Source organism: Punica granatum, chromosome 7 (assembly GCF_007655135.1).
Source record: "Punica granatum isolate Tunisia-2019 chromosome 7, ASM765513v2, whole genome shotgun sequence".
NCBI lineage: Eukaryota > Viridiplantae > Streptophyta > Magnoliopsida > Myrtales > Lythraceae > Punica > Punica granatum.
In genome coordinates, this window is record NC_045133.1 from 7040376 (window position 1) to 7059426 (window position 19051).

Consider the following 19051-nt stretch of genomic DNA (forward strand, 5'->3'; position numbering starts at 1 on the left):
GAAAAAAATTGGTCAAATGGTCTCTCTTGCTCGAGCTCTCTTTGCAGTAGCCCGCTATTTATTTGAAACAAATAGCTTTCCTTGTCCCCAGATCGATCGATAACGTCACTGTTGTGATATCTGTTTCATAAAACATGCATGTCGTCCCTCTCTAGGAAATTCACCTTGAATTGCCCAATCTTGCCTCCTTTCACCTTACATATTTTCATTTTCTTGTTCTCATGCTCTACTAGGGCTAAGGACTGTCCCGGGAAGACCATGTAGAAGTCCATCTTTTTTGGTACACAAGTCATATATAATTTCTCATTGCTGAAAATATATGCCAAGATCCATGGTCGATCATTGGGCCTACTCTGCGGCTTGACCTTCCATTGGGATCGCTCCTTTTTAAAACATTGCATCCGTGACGTTGCACCTCCTCAAATTCTCATGCGGCACCTCTATCTTTTTCCAGACTCCATTTCCCACAATGATCGACTCCAATGATTTGATTTCCTCCTCAATATAAGTCAGAAACGCTTTGTACTTATAAGCACTGCGGTTCAACTCCTCAGTACATAAGTAAAAGGTGTTATGCAGTTATATTGCGGATGGAATCAGATCATTCAAGTCGATGATTGTGGAAAATGGAGTCTAGAAAAATATAAAGATGCTGTATGAGAACTTGGGGACGTGTAGAGTGTCGAATCCAGTGTTCTATAAGGAGCAACCCATTGGAATGTCAAGCCGCAGGGTGGGCCAATATCCGACCATAAATCTTGGCATATAATTTCGGTAGTGAGAAATTCCAAAAGATTAGTGCGCCAAAAACCGTGGTCTTTGAGATGGTCATTCTAATACGATCCTTAATCCTAGTCAAATATGAGAACGAGAAGATGAGGATATATATTTATATAAAGATGAAAGGAGGCAAGAGTGGGCAATATAAGGTGAGCTTCCTAGCAGGCTGCGACACGCATATCTCATGGAGCAAAAATCACTACTAAAATGTTACCGATCAATCAAAGGACAAGGAAAGCTATTTACGGCCTGCAACGGAGAGAGCTGGAACAAGAGAGAACATTTCACCCAATATTTCTCAAAATTGACGAACCCAAAATTGGCGAATTATTCTATTCTGAAAAATCCTAGGCTGCCTTAGAATTTCACAACCGTTTGCAGTTTTTGGCCAATCTTAATTTCTCCTAGAGGGAAATGGAAGGAAAAATGCTGTGTTTTATTTTCTCTTGTTATTCCTTGGAAAATTGAATTAAAAAAAAAGATTAAAAAAAATTCAAACATGAATCTCCCTTCAATTGTTTTTGCTATACCCAGGAAAAAAGAAGAAAGAATTTATGTTAGAAGAAGAAAATAATAAGACAAATATGTAAAAGAAATAAAAAAGCCCAGCAGGGAGCCTTGTGGACGAATCGAACACGATGAAGCGATAGTTGAAATTAAGTAGAGCTTTGGCACGCAAACGTAAAGAAATGATCGAAGTAACATTTTCTTGATTGCGGGTGCACTTACGACTCAGAGGGAAAGCCTATTTATAATCGGCCGGATTCTATCACTTCCGCGCATGCTCTGCGCAGGATGGACAAAAATGGTATGGAATCTTAAATTATTCAAATTACACTTGCCATTTAGTATGGCCTCTTCATGTTCCTGGACCTGCTAATTATTAAATTATGCAATATTAAATGTTATTCTTCATTTTAATTATAAAATTATGGAAGACGAAATCCATATCCATGCAAAACATATATATATATATATATATATGTATATATATAGATACAATAGAAGATGGACTTGTGGTATGTGCGAAATTTTATTTTTAGAAAACTAACCGTACTATCTGCGATAATTTAACATAATTTTTTTTTATGTTGACAGTTTTAGTAAAATAGAAATCTATATCTATATATAGGTATTTAAAGTAGGTCCCTAAACCTCATGCAACGGAAGCCTCCGTCCGTTTCACGAGAGCTTTCCTTGTAGGCATTTCAAGCATTTTCCATGATCCTGGTTGATTGTACTTTAAATTTCCTACCTCAATCCTTAGCTTCAACTGAGTCTTAAATTGCATTAATTAACTTACATTTCCTAATTTCAATCCTCTCTTTCACGCCTCTGCCGCTCCCTGTGACTTCTTCTAGCTTCTCCTTGGCCTCTAACTGATAGTCGACTCTCCTGGAGAACCGAAAACGTGGATAATTCTCTGCATCAGATTTGTTCCAAATTGCTTCTACATGCGTAGCCTGTTCCTATTATTTGCCTTTAAGTATGTGTATAAGAAACACGCATAATAGCTTTTGAGGCTTCATTTCTTACATTCCTAATGCTGCAAAAATTCAGCACGTCAGTATATCTGGAAATTTTTCATCTTTGGAAGGATTCTTATGTGCTCTACATTTTCGGTTGTGATTCATCGTAGGTTTTCGAGTTGATCATGGGAAAAAGGTCCGAAGATTTCTGTAGAGGAGATTGAGACTGGGTTCATTCGACTCCGCTTCCGCCTTAAACTGACTGAGGCTATCCTACCCTTTTTTGTTCCCCACCCCCCCTCTCCCTGCAGTAAGCCTTAATTAACTTGGGAGTTTGTTCCTCTGTTCAGGTAACTGAAACTTGGATCAATAGAAGCAATTGGGTTTTCCGAATCTATTTCAAAGCTCAGTTTAGGTACTCTTTGCACGGGTAATAGTTCTCCGTTTCCTAGGTTTTTTAGGGTAGAAAACAAGCACATTAGTCAAATTAACATTTCTTAGATTTTTCTCTATGATAATTTCCATGCTTGAAGCATGAAGTTAGAATTGATAACTGTGGACAGATTCATTCTTGAAGTATCTGTGTTGTTATGGCCAACCAGATGAAGAAACTCGAGATGACATAGCCCGTTCAGCAAATCTGGTCGACCCATTAGCCTGATAAACCCATTTCTTACTACAAAACAAATCGTTTACTCCAAGAAAAATAATTTCTTTCCTCAATATTTGCTAGAAGATATTTTGTATTAGAAATGAGGTATACAAATTTGGAAATATACACGATTCTTTTTCAAATTTTAGGTTAATTGCGCATGTCTATTAATCGTAACTTCTTCAAATTAAAATCCGAAATATCTCAGGTTATTGGTTCTCAACCTTATTATTTCTTGTAATATATTGTTTGTAACCTTTACACAATTAGGGAGTATTATACTTTATCATACTTATGGAATATTTGCACTTCTCATTTATTTTTTTAGTTCTTTATGATTTATTGAAAATAACTAATAAAAAAAAATAGTTGAGCTGGTTAACCACAAACAGGCTAAGAGGCCGGTTCCATACTGGGTTTCAAAACATTGCGGTGAACAATCCATAATTATTTCAACTAAGTTTTAAATTGCATTATGTAGCCGAAAAAAAGTTTTAAATTACATTAATCTATCTATTCTATTCTATTATAAGTATTTAAGGTAGGCTTTGCGGTAGCATTTGATGGGAGGCCTCCGTTCATTTTATGAAAATCCGCTGCATAAGCATTTGGGTAACTTTGGACTTCTTTGGTTGATCGACCTGTCCTATATTAGGAGTCGTGACCTCGCTGGCAACTACCACCCCTAAAGAAAAGTTCATCGGCAAGGCCACCACTATCAAAATCACATGAAAATTGAGGATCCAATCTCCATCTGACTTTGATGGTGGAGGCCTCGCTGACAACCGCCGCCGACTTCTGGATTTGCTGGCGGCCTCAATCTCAAGAGTGGTGGTCACTGCTATGGTGATAGCTCGAATAAGAGAGAACAATTCATCCAATTTTTTCCTAAAACAGGCGAACCCAAAATTGGGGAATTATTCTTACTGAAAAATTCCCGGACTGCCTAAGAGTTTCATAACCATTTGTTTTTTTAGGCCCAGCTTAGTATCTCCGAAAGGGCAAGTGGAAGGAAAAAAAATGCTTTTTTAAAAAAATTTTATTATGTCCCTTTTTTTCCTGCAAATTTACGAATTCTATAAAAAGATAAAAATTTTGAATTTGAGTCTCCCTTCAATTATTTTTGCCATGCGCAAGAGAATAGAGGAAAGAATTTATGTTCCTGTAGCTAGAGAAAAGAAGGAAAAAATAGAAAGACAAATGTGTGAAAAAGCCAGATAATTGGTGCTGAGCCTCGTGGACGGGTCCAGCACAGTATGCGATAGTTGAAATTTACAAGTGACTTCGCACGTTTCGGAAAGAAATGATACAAAAAATGCATTTTTATGAGGGTATAGAGCAGTAGCTCACGTCATCATCTATTGATTTAGAGATTGTAGGTTTGATATCTAGTAAAACTATTCGTGCCATTTATTAGTTATTTAAGATTTCTCTTTCATTTTACTAGACTTTATTTATAATCGAAAAATGCATTTTTATCGATTGTGGTTCCACTTACGACTTAGAGGGAAACTTAGAGGGAACGCCTATTTATAGTTGGATTAGTCCTATCAATTCCGCGTGTGCTCAAGGCAGGATTTACAAAAATAATATGGAACTTTTTTTTTTCTTTTTCGGTTACAAGGAGGCTAATGGGCATAGTATAATAAAATGAAAATCCTAAATGTTTAAGAAATGGACACGAGTAGTCATATCTAAGTATCCAAACTGGGGCATCTTAGATACCAAGTGAGAGCGTGCGTTGTTGCATTATATCCCCAATAGTATGGAATCTTAAATTACTCAAATCATGTTGAAATTACCCTTTTTTGGATCACGTTGGAAGGCTTGTGGGTCTAGTATATGTTGAAATTACCCTTACCATGTTGTATCGTATTTTAACATTCATGCTAATTATATGCATATGCATATAAATGGAATGTTGACAACCTGCTCTTAGATACTTTTTTTTTCAGTAGGTGCAGTTAGATACTTACTCCATGAATTACGTGAATTTATTTGGAATTTATTTTTGTTAGTGAAAAGCATTTTCCCAGTAACTGAAAAATAAAGAAAATATGACAATGTAGGATATAAATATCAGCCTAGCCGTAATATTACAAGAAAAATATCAGTGCAGACTGCAGAGTATGGTATATGATGATTTTCATCTGGTCGTCGAAACGCCTATTTGTGATCTATTATCTAATATTATAATAACGAGAAAGTTTCACCTCAAAATAAATTTATAAGAATGCCCATAAAAAATTTCAAGAAACCAAATATATAAAGAAATTAAAAAGGTTCTACCTTTGGACTATAAATTATATACAAATATATATAGATATAAAAGAAAAACTAAAGTTCTGAAATCTTGTAGGCATAAAAAAACAAAACTCGAAAGATTCAAGTTCGCAATTCAAGTTATGAATACATCCCAATTAACTCAAAGATGCGCCCTGTTCTGGTTTTCCAACGGAGCAACCTCGTTCAAGAATTGCCAATATCGCCAATTTCATTGGAGAGGTGTTGTCTGCTGTCTTCTGCAAATAGGATTGATCCTTTCCTGCAAATGTGTGTGCAAGCCATGGAATCGATTGTTTAAAGATAAAAAATTCGCAAGGCTATCTCTGGAGAAAGACTGGGACGGCGCCCCGATTCCTGGTCTAGCCGTACTGGTCTGAAGGCTGGGCCTAAAACTGCAAATGGTTGTGAAATTCTGAGGCAGCCCAGGATTTTTCTGAAAATAATAATAATAATAATAATAATTCACCGACTTTGGGTCTGCTAATTTTGGAAAAAAATTGGTCAAATGTTCTCTCTTGCTCGTGCTCTCTTTGCAGTAGCCCGCTATTTATTTGAAACAAATAGCTTTCCTTGTCCCCTGATCGATCGATAACGTCACTATTGTGATATCTGTTTCATAAAACATGTCTGTCGTCCCTCTCTAGGAAATTCACCTTGAATTGCCCAATCTTGCCTCCTTTCACCTTACATATTTTCATTTTCTCGTTCTCATGCTCTATTAGGGCTAAGGACTGTCCCGGGAAGACCATCTAGAACTCCATCTTTTTTGGTACACAAGTCATATATAATTTCTCATTGCTGAAAATATATGCCAAGATCCATGATCAATCATTGGGCCTACTCTGCGGCTTGACCTTCCAGTGAAATTGCTCCTTTTTAAGACATTGCATCCGTGACGTTGCACCTCCTCAAATTCTCATGCGGCACCTCTATCTTTTTCCAGACTCCATTTCCCACAATGATTGACTCGAATGATTTGATTTCCTCCTCAATATAAGTCAGAAACACTGTACTTATAAGCACTGTGGTTCAACTCTTCAGTACATAAATACTAGGTGTTATGCAGTTATATTGCGGACTGAATCAGATCATTCAAGTCGATGATTGGGGAAAATGGAGTCTAGAAAATTATAGAGATGCTGTATGAGAACTTGGGGACGTGTAGAGTGTCGAATCCAGTGTTCTATAAAGGAGCAACCCATTGGAATGTCAAGCCGCAGGGTGGGCCAATAACCGACCATAAATCTTGGCATATAATTTCAGTAGTGAGAAATTCCAAAAGATTAGTGCGCCAAAAACCGTGGTCTTTGAGATGGTCATTCTAATACGATCCTTAATCCTAGTCAAATATGAGAACGAGAAGATGAGAATATATATATAAGATGAAAGGAGGCAAGAGTGGGCAATATAAGGTGAGCTTCCTAGCAGGGTACGACACGCATGTCTTATGGAGCAAAAATCACTACTACAACGTTATCGATCAATCCAAGGACAAGGAAAGCTGTTTACAGCCTGCAAAAAGATAGAGCTCGAACAAGAGAGAACATTTCACCCAATATTTCCCAAAATTGACGAACCCAAAATTGGCGAATTATTCTATTCTTAAAAATCCTAGGCTGCCTCAGAATTTCACAACCATTTGCAGTTTTTGGCCCAGCTTAATTTCTCCTAGGGGGAAATAATGGAAGGAAAAACGCTGTGTTCTATTTCGTCTTGTTATTCCTTGGAAAATTGAATTAAATAAAAGATTAAAAAAATTTCAAACATGAGTCTCCCTTCAATTATTTTTGCTATACCCAGGAAAAAAGAAGAAAGAATTTATGTTCCTACATAGCGAGAAGAGAGAAGAAAAAAATAGTAAGACAAATATGTAAAAAAAAAATCCGATATGGCGGGGAGCCTCGTCGAAATGAAGTGATAGTTGAAATTAACTAGAGTTTTGGCGCGCAAAGTAAAGAAATGATATAAGTAACATTTTTTTGATTGCAGGTGCATTTCCGACACAGAGGGAACGCCTATTTATAATTGGCCGGATTCTATCAATTCCGCGTATGCTCAGCGTAGGATATACAAAAATGGTATGGAATCTTAAATTATTCAAATTATATTTGCCATTTAGTATGGCCGCTTCATGTTTCTGCACCTACTAATTATTAAATTATGCAATATTAAATGTTATTCTTCATTTTAATTAGAAAATTATGGAAGACGAAATCCATATCCGTACAAAACACATATACACACTATAAGATGGACTCGTGCTACGTACGGAATTTTATTTTTAAAAAATTAATCGCACTGTCGCAATAATTTAACAAAAAATTATTTTCTGTTTGTATGTTGACAATTTTAGTAAAATAGAAATCTATATCTATATATAGGTATTTAAAGTAGGTCATTGAACCTCATGCAACGAGAAAACCTCCATCTGTTTAACGGGAACTTTCCCGGTGGGCATTTCGAGCATTTTTCTAGCACCTGGTTGATTGCCCTTTCAAATTTCCTACATCAATCGTTAGCTTCAGCTGAGTCTCGAATTGCATTAATTAACTTACATTTCCTGATTTCAATCCTCTCTTTCACGCCTCAGTTTGTCCCTGTGACTTCTTCTAGCTTCTTCTTGCTCTCTAACTGATAGTGGACTCTCCAAGAGAACCGAAAAAGTGGATTATTCTCTGCATCAGATTTGTTACAAATTGCTTCTACATGCGTAGCCTGTTCCAATTATTTGCCTTTAAATTTGTGTATAAGAAACACGCATAATAGCGTTTGAGGCTTCATTTCTTACATTCCTAATGCTGCGAAAATTCAGCACGTCTGTGTATCTGGAAAGCTTTCACTTTGGAAGGACTCTTTATGTGCTCTACATTTTCGGTTGTGATTCATCGTAGGTTTTTGAGCTGATCATAGGAAAAGGTCCGAAGATTTCTGCTGAGGAGATCGAGACTGGGTTCATTCGACTCCGCTTCCGCCTTAAACTGACTGAGGCTATCCTATACCCCATTTTCTCCCCCCTCCCTGCGGTAGTCTTAATTAACTTGGGAGTTTGTCCCTCTGTTCAGGTAACTGAATCTTGGATCAATAGAAGCAATAGGTTTTCCGAATCTATTTCAAAGCTTAGTTCAGGTGCTAATTGCACAGGTAAACTCTCGAGCTTACCGTCACAGCTCAGTTCAGTTCAGGTAATACCTCTGTTACATTCCGATAACCGAATCTGTTTCACAGCAGTTAGGCTTTCCAATCGTGATCAATGGAGGATCGTTCCAGGCTCTCTTAATTGTGGGTCCTACACATGTTTGGACTGAGTGGGTAAGGAGGAGGCCCGGGTTCATGATAGGAGAGGGGTTTATCGGTGAATGGTGGTGGCGGGAGAGGCATAGTTCTCTGTTTCCTAGGTTTTTTTAGGGTACAAAACAAGTACATTAGTCAAATTAACATTTCTTAGTTTTTTTTTCTCTATGATAATTTCTTTGCTTGAAGCATGAAGTTAGAATTGATAAGTGTGGATAGATTCATTCTTGAAGTGTCCGTGTTGTTATTGCTGACCAGATGAAGAAACTCGAGATGACATAGCCCATTCGGCAAATCCGGTTGACCCATTAGCCTGATAAACCCATTTCTTACTGCAAAACAAATCGGTTATTCCAAGAAAAATAATTTCTTTTCCTCAATTTTTGCTACAAGATATTTTGTTTTAGAAATGTTGGTATACAAATTAGGAAATATACACGGTTTTTTTTATTCAATTAATTGTGCATGCATATTAATCGTAACTTTTTCAAATTAAAATTTGGAATATCTCAGGTTATCGGTTCTCAATCTTATTATTGCTTGTAATATATTGTTTGTAATCTTTACACAAAATATATATATATATATATATATGTTTTAATGCGTTAAGTTGTTAATTGTTAGTAATAAATTAATTATTAGGTTATAATAAATTATAATAGAACACATTAGGGAGTACTATACTTTAGAACACTTATGGAATATTTGCACTTCTCATTTATTTTTTAGTTCTTTATGATTTATTGAAAATAACAAATAAAAAAAATAGTTGAGCTGGTTAGCCACGAACAGGCTAAGAGGCCGGTTCCATGCCGGGTTTCAAAACAATGTGGAGAACAATCCATAATTATTTCAACTAAGTTTTAAATTGCATTATGTAACCGGAAAAAAAGTTTTGAATTGCATTAATCTATCTATTCTATTCTATTCTATTATAAGTATTCAAAGTAGGCTCTGCGGTATCATTTGACGAGAGGCCTGGTTCATTTTATGAAAATCCGCCGCATAAGCATTTGGGTAATTTTGGCCTTCTTTGGTTTATCGACCTTTCCTTTACCCGCATTATTATACAATATAAAAACATAGATATAAAATACTAAATAAATAACTTTTATCAATAACGTATTACTTAATCCAAAATATAATATATAAACTATAAATATGATCAACGACAATTACATAATATTTTCAAATTTATTTACAAGAAAATAACTATAAAAAAAATTAGTAAGGGCCCGTGGAATGCACGGGCTTGGTGACTAGTTTATTACGTTATACAACATTTAACGTTTGTTTCAAATATAATTCATCTTATAAAAATTATTTGAGGATGCTCAACATTTCGATTTCATTCCAATTCTATTCCGCTGTCATCTTTTCGTCCACATTTGATGAAAAACCGACATGGTTCATTTTCCACGTAAGCGTGATTCTCCCCTTAGAAAAGCCATGTTGGATTTTCCATCAGTTTTGGATGGAACATAGTCGATGGAATAAAATCGGAATGAAATTGAAATGTAGGAATGTAGATGTTTTTTTATCATTAAAATGTAAAAAAAAAAACTTAAAAGAAAATTTACAAATTATAGAAAACAAAGAATAGAGAACGCGGGGAGTGCAATATGGCATGAGTTCAGTTCTTTTTCTTGTTTAAATTGAAGTTATTATTCCAACATACTATCTGATGGCTCACGCTAATCAAGGTATACGTACCAAGGACATTTTTGGAAAACAAATATTATACTAAAATTTTATTTCCCTCTTTTGCAATAATATAAATATAAATGGAATGTTGACAACATGTTCATTAGATATTAAAACTAATCGGGTCAATTTTTTTTAAAAAAAATTCAACTATCTCCTCTTTCTAAAATAAATAGTCGCCAAAAATGAAAATTTATGAATTAAAACTGGTTCTTTCAAATTTGTTTTGTTTATAACATTTCAAACTTCCGTTAACTTTTCAGTTAGCAAAATAACTTTTTAAATTTTTAAAAATAGAAAAATAATTTTAAAAATACTAAGCTGAGAAAATTGAAAATAAATAAATAAAAGGAAGATGGTCAAAGAAGAGCTGGGAACGGTGGTAGGGAGCCCTAATCTGCTACCGCACTCGAATTTGCAAATTTGTTCTGAGGGAGAAAGGAGGATAAAATTTGGTGATGGGCTGAAACCGGCCGCCACTAGGGGTGTGCACGGGTACCGAGTATACCCGGAATCGGTTGGAACCTACCCTAACGGGTAGGTTTTGGGTAGCTCGTATTGAAAATAAGGTAGGTTCCGGGTATTAAAATTAGGAACCTGTAAAAATCGATTCCGGTTCCGGTTCCTACCTACAGGGTACCCGGAACCGGTTATTTATTAAAAAAAAGAGGAAAGAGTAAAGTTATTATCTCCTCTAATGAATCAGAACATAGACACTTTGTTGTGTGAGATCGTATTATGGATGTTCAATTTTGTCGATGGATTGATGAGACATATTATTATTTCATTGTTGTGGATTAATCTGAATTTTGTTGATAATCTATTTGGCATGATTACTGATTATGTATGTGATATTTTCGATTTTATTTAGCGAAAGGAAAAAATTTACACGTTCCAACAGGGTACCCGAAACCTGTGGTATAATACAGGTTCCGGGTAGGTTCTGGTTCCATGATTCAACAGAATAGGGTCCGGTTCCAAAATCTTGAAACATGTCCCTTACAGGGTAGGGTCCCGGTATTATGAAAAATACAGGGTACCCGGATGCGATCACCCCTAGCCGCCACATCACCATTAGAGTAAGGCTGCCACGTCGTGACCCCATTAGCCTATGCTTTTCTACCTCTTTTCAATAGTCATTCATGAAAATCTAAGGGGAAAACGAATTAAAACTTAAAACTTAACGAAAAGACATAAAATTTAACATAAAAACACATTTTATTGTAAACGAAATAATCTTAGAAATGCGTCTTTCATGCTGTTGAGATATGTTATCCCACATGGAAAAATTAAAAAAGAAACCACAAGCTTATATGAGATTTGGATCCAGTAACCTATTAGCTTAAGATTTTGGGTTGCAGATAGGCTCAAGTCTGTGTAGGCCCAAGTGGAAATTTTACATGGTATCAGAGCGGGTTATGCTTCCGCATGCTCATGTGGGCTCACACCAAGCCATATTCAGTTTCGAGGCAGCCAAGAGTGCGCCTCATGTTAATCGGGCCAAAGAATGGCCTGATCCAATTTCGAGGTAGCTAAAGTTGCACCTCTAGTTAGGCCCGAGTGTGGAGCTCGAGGCTAATTTGATATTTGTTCCCCCTTGCATGAGCACGGAAGAGGATGTATGGCTCGTGATCAGTAGTTAAGGGCGGGTGTTTAAGGGCACGTGACATGTGTTGGACTACACGTTGTCACGTGAGGGCGAGTGTTGAGATACGTTATCCCACATGGAAAAATTTAAAAAGAAACCATAAGCTTATATGAGATTTGGATCCAATAACCTATTAGCTTAAGTTTTTGGATTGCAGATGAGCTCAAGTCTGTGTAGACCCAAGTGAAAATTTTACACATGCTAAGTAACTTTCACTTTTTACTATATTCAGGAAAGAGAGTAAAGTATCCCAAACCCATTCTATGAATTGCGTGAATTTTTAATTCAAATTTTCTTCTTTATTATAAACATATTTTTCCCCAAAATTGAAAAATAAAGAATATATGACCATTGACAAACAAAAATATAGATATTAAACTAGCCAAGATATTAGTTGAACAATATTACGGAGTACGATAACGAGAACTTTCATATGACGAAATGGCTACAATATTTAGGATAAATTAGAAAAAAGTACGAGTGCCTGTATCGATGATAGGGTTTTATTAAAAAATAAATAGATCATCGGTCCTTACAAGTGCACATGGAATAGATTGCTAGAACACCCGATTTCATTGGCCAACATAATCAGGCAAGCATTGAGCGGTCCAAAAGTTCACAGAACCGTTCAATCAATCACGGAAGTCTAAATGTTCTAACTTACAAAAATAAAAAAGATGAATAGACTATTACTGTCACCATTAACTTATTCATTAGCAACCGTTTTTGTTTATGATATATTTTTGCCACTAATTAGCTACAAACATTGGCATTATGTTTACCATTTATACCCTTCCATAATGGAAAAGTGACGGAAAAGGTAAAGCCGTCCATGAATTTTTCGTCACGTAGGTTAACAGAACGGTATAAATGATAAACGGAATGCCAATATTTGGGGCTAATTGGTGACAAAAATATGTCATAGACAAAAACGGTTACTAATGAATAAGTGGATGGCGATAGTGGTATTCTACTCTAAAAAAGATCCATACTTATGAAAGTCTTTTAGGGTTAATCATGTTTTTAAAATTTTAAAAGTGTGAAAAAATAATAAATAGTCGAGAGAATTTAGTATTAAAAATTAAATTGAATGGTTAAAAAAATTGAAAAAAATTGAAAAAGTAATAATTGTGTTGTTGATTCTTATTTTGTAATGAGTAGAGTTAAAGTTAGAGTTAAAATTTAAAATCGACCCTAAAACCAAACGGACTAATATTTCGTATTTGATTTTTGCCAACAGAACTACCGCTACCCATTTATTTAGATTATATTTCCCTGTACATGGCATAGTCCGTTTTAGTGATTGGTGGCTTAATCATTTAGTGACATTGAAATCAAAGTCCTACCCCACGAAAGTCCACAAATTCCTTAAGTCCGGAAGTTCTATGTTGGGTTCATCCCTGCTATTTGGAGGAAGAAATAGGCTCAAATTTTTGGGCTCTTATTAGGCTTTAATAGATCTATGAAGGGTTGATCTTCTTAGCAAAAAGCTGAGGAATGGTGGCAGCATAAAAGCAGAAACGTGAGCTTCAAGGAGCAGGAGAAGAATCAGTAGAACAGAGCAGAGAACAATAGAGAACAAAGCAGAATCGGGGCAGCGACAAGTCGCATATCAACCCTCGATTAGGACGTCAAACAAACTCCAATTAAGACGAAATTTAGATAGCTGCCTCATGACTTCTGGGACTAGGTTTTGAAGGGTCGTAATTTTAATTTGAGCTCTGTAGCTTTTGTTTTGGCTTAGTTTGTAAACTGTCTTTCCCAGGTAACGAATTTTGGTTTTGGTGATCTAAGAGAGTGTATCTCTTGAATTTGGTTGATCCAGGATTTACCCTTAATGAAAAATAATGTATAACCACTATTGATTAGTGAAGTTGGGTCGGAGTTGATTCCATGATTTTTCCCTATGTTCCACGTTAAATCTCGGTGTCTCTCAATTTTCCTCACTATATGCTTTTAGATCCTATTTTGATCACACAAGACGTGAAAGATTAACTTGCTATGTATAGGTGTTTGGTGATCCTTTCCCAACATTCTACATATAGTAGACGAATATCTCTCAATTGCTACTAGAAGATGACAGATTTTACGCTCTTGATTATCTTAATTGTGTACATCTTTATTGTTGCTCGACCACTCAAGGCGCTTGTACAGAAAAAGATATGGCATGCTGTAATCAGTGTCTCGACGATTTTAAGATGATGATATTATAATTTGTTACATCTTGATTATGTTAATTGTGAACTTCTTGATAGACGACCTATTTTTTTTTAAGGAAAATATAAAGAATAGAGATGGACCTCTCAATTATTGTTATTACATTGTTGTTTTTTGAGTTTATGGTATCCTGATAAATTTAGGGTGGTTATTGATGACCACCCTAAGGTGTATGATTGAAGGAACGTAATTGAAATCGGTTTGAGCTATCTATTGACACCAATGAGGTACAGTTGAAGTATTATGTACATACACTGAAATGATTTGGAATTCATCTTGGAGGCTCGGTTAATTAGTTAATTTTATCTACATATACTAAATAAATCATATAAGCTTTACAAATAAAATTGCCTATATATAATGCAAGAGCTACTGATAGAAGGAACTCCACGTTTCACATCAGTTATCTTGATTTATGTTGAATAATTGTGTTTTTCAATAGCGGTTATTAATTACAAGTTGTTATCTCCAGCAATATGTGCGAGCCTTTCCTCTAATACGACATGGGATCCTCTTATATAGGGGAGGGAGATCCAACTGAGATATACATTCCAGGCATTGGAGAAAATATTGAACGGATATGTTTTATTTCGAGTAGAACTACCACTGTCGCTATCCATTTATTCATTAGCAACCGTTTTTGTCCCTGACATATTTTTGTCACCATTTAGTCGCAAACATTAACATTCCGTCTACCATTTATACTCTTCCATAATGAAAAAGTGACGTAAAATGTAATGTTGTCCATGAATTTTCCTTCACTGAGGTTAACGGAATGGTATAAATGGTAGACGGAATGCCAACGTTTGGGGGCTAATTGGTGACAAAAATATGTCATGGACAAAAACGATTGCTAATGAATAAGTGGATGGCGACAGTGTTATTCTATTCGTTTTATTTCTTATTCCGCATAAGTTTCAATCAAAGTTTGAGTTATTATTTACGGAAGTCTGTAAAATTATTCATTTTTAGTTTTACTTAAGGATTGATTGAAAATTGCTCATGTCGTGCCGCCTTGTAGTCTATTGTACTCGTCCAGCAAAATATGTGTGTGTGTGTGTATTGTACTCGTCAACGCGGATGATCAAATTCAAAAGCCGATATCACTTCCAATTGATCCAATGGCCGAATAAGGATCAAATTGAGATGGAAATAAAACTTTAGGGGCTGAATTGCAATCAATCCTATAAAATAACCCAGTTCGCGTGCCGGATTACCGACGCGGATGTGTTCGGCTATTCGTCTCCGATTTTTTTCTTCCGCGGCGAGCGACCGCTTCTCCAAGCCCCTCTCCGCCGCCGCCGCCGCCGCCCCCCACCTCTCCTACGCCGTCGCCGCAATGTCATTGCCCGACCACCACCGGCATCATCAGCAGGGGCAGCCCATTTCCGCGAGTGCCCCCGAGGCTCCGAATAATTACCCGGTGCCGCTGTCGCCTCCGCTGCCTGCGGTATCGAAGCCCATAGAGCTTGCGAGGGCGATGTCGGCTTCTTCCAGATCGAGCCTCTTCGTTCTCGAGAGAGACCGTGTGGTGCACGAGGACGAGTGGCTCATAGCCGTCAACAAGCCGCCGGGAATTTACTGTGAGAGCGTGCTGGCGTCGGTCTCCCGGTTTGTCGGTGACTCCGGCGAGTCTGCCAAGGCCGGCGGGGTCTGTGAAGGTATTTCTGCATCTAATTTCTTAATTTGCTAGCTGGGTTTTTGATGTTCTTGATTGTAGTTGATGAAAGTAAGGAACTTGGAGACAGCATGTTTGAATCTTCCCGGGTGTTTGTTTGATCAGATTGAGGATTCTCGGTCTTATAAATTAGAAAGTTCTCTTTGTTAGTCTTTACTATGGATTTCGTAGTTCAACAGCGTTTTGTCGATGCGGCAATACCGTCAAGTGAGTACCTAAGACACTGATCCTGAACTCTCGCCCTTCCACTTTCAGGGAGTAACTCTGCGCCGCCCGAACTTCACCTTGCAAACCGGCTCGATCGAGACACGAGTGGAGTTATGCTTATCACCAAATCGCACAGAGTGGCTTCGAAGCTTGTGAAGGCATTTACAGAGCACAAGGTGAAGAAGACATACATAGCCCTGTGCGTCGGGGTGGTCCCCAAATGGGAGAAGATCACGGTAAGGTCGGGGCATGGGAGATCAAAGTTTGGGGCTTGGCGAGTCTATGCTGCATCAGATGTGGGCCGGAGTCTCCCTGGCGGATCCCTTGTGCGAGACATGGAGACTTCCTTAGAAGTGTTGTGTGTAAACGGAAAAAAGAGGCTGAGCAAAATATCCAACCAAGTAAACATCGAAGAAGACATGATAGTAGTTGAAGAAAAAGCTTTGGTAGGTGATGGAGCGAGTGGTGAGAAGGATGAGGTTCTGATGAGAGCGAGCCCTAGGAGTGGAAGAACCCATCAGATACGACTCCATTGTCAGTATCTCGGGATCCCCATTAGGGGAGACGTTAAGTACAAGGGCGTATATGAATGGGAAGGGAAAGTGTACGACTTTCATGCACTTCATGCTGAGAGCTTGTCAATTGATCACCCAGAGACCGGAGAAAGGATCATGTTTCGAGCACCATTGCCTTCCTGGGCTAGTCAGGATTTGGAGCTATAAATGCTTCAAGTCTACCTCCTCAAATTGATGCTAAGTGTATATATCATTGGCAATATGGAATACTTGATTTTGTTCGGCCCAAAACCTGGCCCTTCTTACTGCGCAGAAAGCAAGGTGCTGGGAATGGAGCTCAAAGCAACTCGTAAGTTTGTATTGATATAGTATCCTCGAAATACAGTATGAAGATTGATTGCGAAAATACGTTCCAGAAATAATTCCATGATGTCCTCTAGAATATCTTCGCCAAACCATTACCTCCACCACCATGACGGATCACAGATTGCTTCTGGTGCTGCTGCCATTTAGTGGTCGCCAATTGTCGGAGCCGTCTTGTAGAGGACAGAAGGTAAGAACAAGTTCCCTTGCTGTTCCTTTTATGATGCTGAGAACAGAAGTTTGCAGGGACTGCTCTGAGCTTATGATTTAAGTTTGAGCTCCGTCTTGTTTTGTGAAATTACAATCGTCATTCAAGAGTGGCAAGATGAAGCCAATAAAGGACTCCTCGATTCAAGTTTCAGTGCCTTGGTTTGAGCTTGTGATTCAAGGTCCAATTTCTGGTGAAAGCAATGAAGGTATATATGTCTTTTTTCCCGATTGAGAGCCACTTGGTGACTGCATTTCTTCCAAACCCAAGACCCAATAATGGCCCCGTGAATGGTCACGATCACTGAGAGCTTCCTGAAAGCTCAGTCTCCAAGGAAAGGAATGTGTTTGGTATGAAAGCTCACTGTGAGTAAGAGCAAAGCGCGGTCTGTAAGGATATGCTTGGTAAGAAGGAAATTAAAGGAATCGACGTCAAAAATCGTCCAGCTTGATGTTAGAAGCGTTAACATGTGCTAAACACGGCATTTTAGTTCTCTCACATCCTAGATCCCGTGAGATTCACTGGTTTCTGATGCAGCGTGGGAGCCCTGGACCCTGGTTAGCACTTAGCAGTGTGAATCTGAGATCTGTTTCCCGATCTATTCTCAAAAAATTAGATGAGCTACAACAAAAGAGACAAGAAATGCCCTTCTGTTCCGAAGTCATGTTTCTCTACTGATGAACAATTCTTGAACATGTAATGAAAATTTCTGTATCATTTTTAGTCAGTCTTTTTCAACTGAAATCGTATGGCTCAATGGGAAGAATGTTCTATTGTTTCCAAATGTTATGGACTCTTATAAAATAGATGAGATAAGCGTCCACCAAAGCCATTACCATCCCCGATACCGAAGCCAGGGTCGACCTCGCCCCACTGATACGCAGCTTCTCTGGCGGTGGGTACTGCCGCTGCAGTGCCACCAGCGGCAGACGATAATGGCCTCGGGTTGGATGGTGCCCAAAACCCATTCAAATGCAGGAGTCATTTTAAATCATGCATATACATATAAGTACGTGAAAACAAGATAAGGAATTCAGCCATCGATGCAAAGAGAAAGCACTAAGCCATTTGAATGTTCTAGTTCCCAGGGGAGTTGTTCAGCGGACGGGAAGCAAGCAAAGCTTCTGAGATTTCTGCAGAATGGCAGGATTGTCCGGTGAACGCTCCCTTAGTTCTGTGCGCCAGTTATCGGGCAGTTTATAGCTAGTTTTGGGGCTTTCGATTGATTTGACTTCATTTCGCTCAAGATTAACGATGGGGGTGAAAATGAAGATAGGATCATCATCATGGCCAAAATCGATCCAGTTTTTTTGCTTTTCCCATTTATATAGGGAATGCTGAAGCATTGCAACAAGACCAAAATTGAATGATACTCGTCCAGGCTTGGTTTCGGAGTGTTTTTCTTATGGAAAATTACTGAAAGAAAATTGGTAATTTTAGAACAACCTAAAGTAAGTGAAATATGTTAATTTAGAACCCTTGAAAGTAGAATAAGTAATAGATTAATATCCGGAATATAAGAATATATAAACAGAAATAGTTTCCGTAAGCGCCTATTAATTTACTAGAGAAGATCATGTTTGCGGTCATCAAATTCAATCCAAACCGTTATTTGAAAAAAAATTCGCACCAAAAGATGTTCTGCTTGAAAAATAAAAAATAAAAAGGAAAAAAAAGTGCTTATGAGATCTCATATAATACTCCTCTAGTCTGTTTTGGAATCCTCCAAAATGCAATAATTCAATTCATGTCACAATAATTCAATTAAATTATGTTGTTTAGAATTCAAATAACACAAGATTTGTTTTTAAAATGCAAGATTTACATTGGAATTCAGCTCGGGCTAAAATCAACAAAATTTAGATAGAATATAATTTCTTAGAATTGACAACCTTAGTTTTAAATTTTGAAATCATGAATCACTTCATTACAAATACATTCCAAACATGATAATTCAATTCATTTCGCTTAAATTCCTTAATTTTCCAAACAACCTAATTCATTTATAATTGAATTGATAAACCGAACCGAAA

At 37.3% G+C, this 19051-nt stretch overlaps 1 protein-coding gene across 2 annotated transcripts; it reads left to right on the forward strand.

Annotated features, from left to right (window-relative positions):
• Window positions 1–15229: 15229 nt before the first annotated feature.
• Window positions 15230–17784, forward strand: LOC116213855 (RNA pseudouridine synthase 1). 2 transcript variants are annotated; one of them, XR_004158132.1, is made up of 3 exons: window positions 15230–15708; window positions 15981–16796; window positions 16888–17784. XR_004158132.1 is itself a non-coding variant. In XM_031548951.1 (2 exons), the coding sequence occupies exons 1-2, from the start codon at window positions 15273–15275 to the stop codon at window positions 16652–16654; spliced, it is 1110 nt and encodes a 369-aa protein (XP_031404811.1). In that variant the 5' UTR covers window positions 15230–15272; the 3' UTR covers window positions 16655–17784. The 2 variants fall into 2 exon arrangements, 1 of the variants encoding a protein (XP_031404811.1); XM_031548951.1 differs by having other exon boundaries at window positions 15981–17784.
• Window positions 17785–19051: the final 1267 nt, after the last annotated feature.

What these genes read in the sequence shown, in the direction of transcription:
- LOC116213855 (XM_031548951.1), top strand. Translation starts at nt 15,273, where the DNA reads ATGTGTTCGGCTATTCGTCTCCGATTTTTTTCTTCCGCGGCGAGCGAC. An exon ending in GGCCGGCGGGGTCTGTGAAG is followed by an intron (nt 15,709 to 15,980) that starts GTATTTCTGCAT and finishes TTCCACTTTCAG; the next exon opens with GGAGTAACTCTGCGCCGCCC.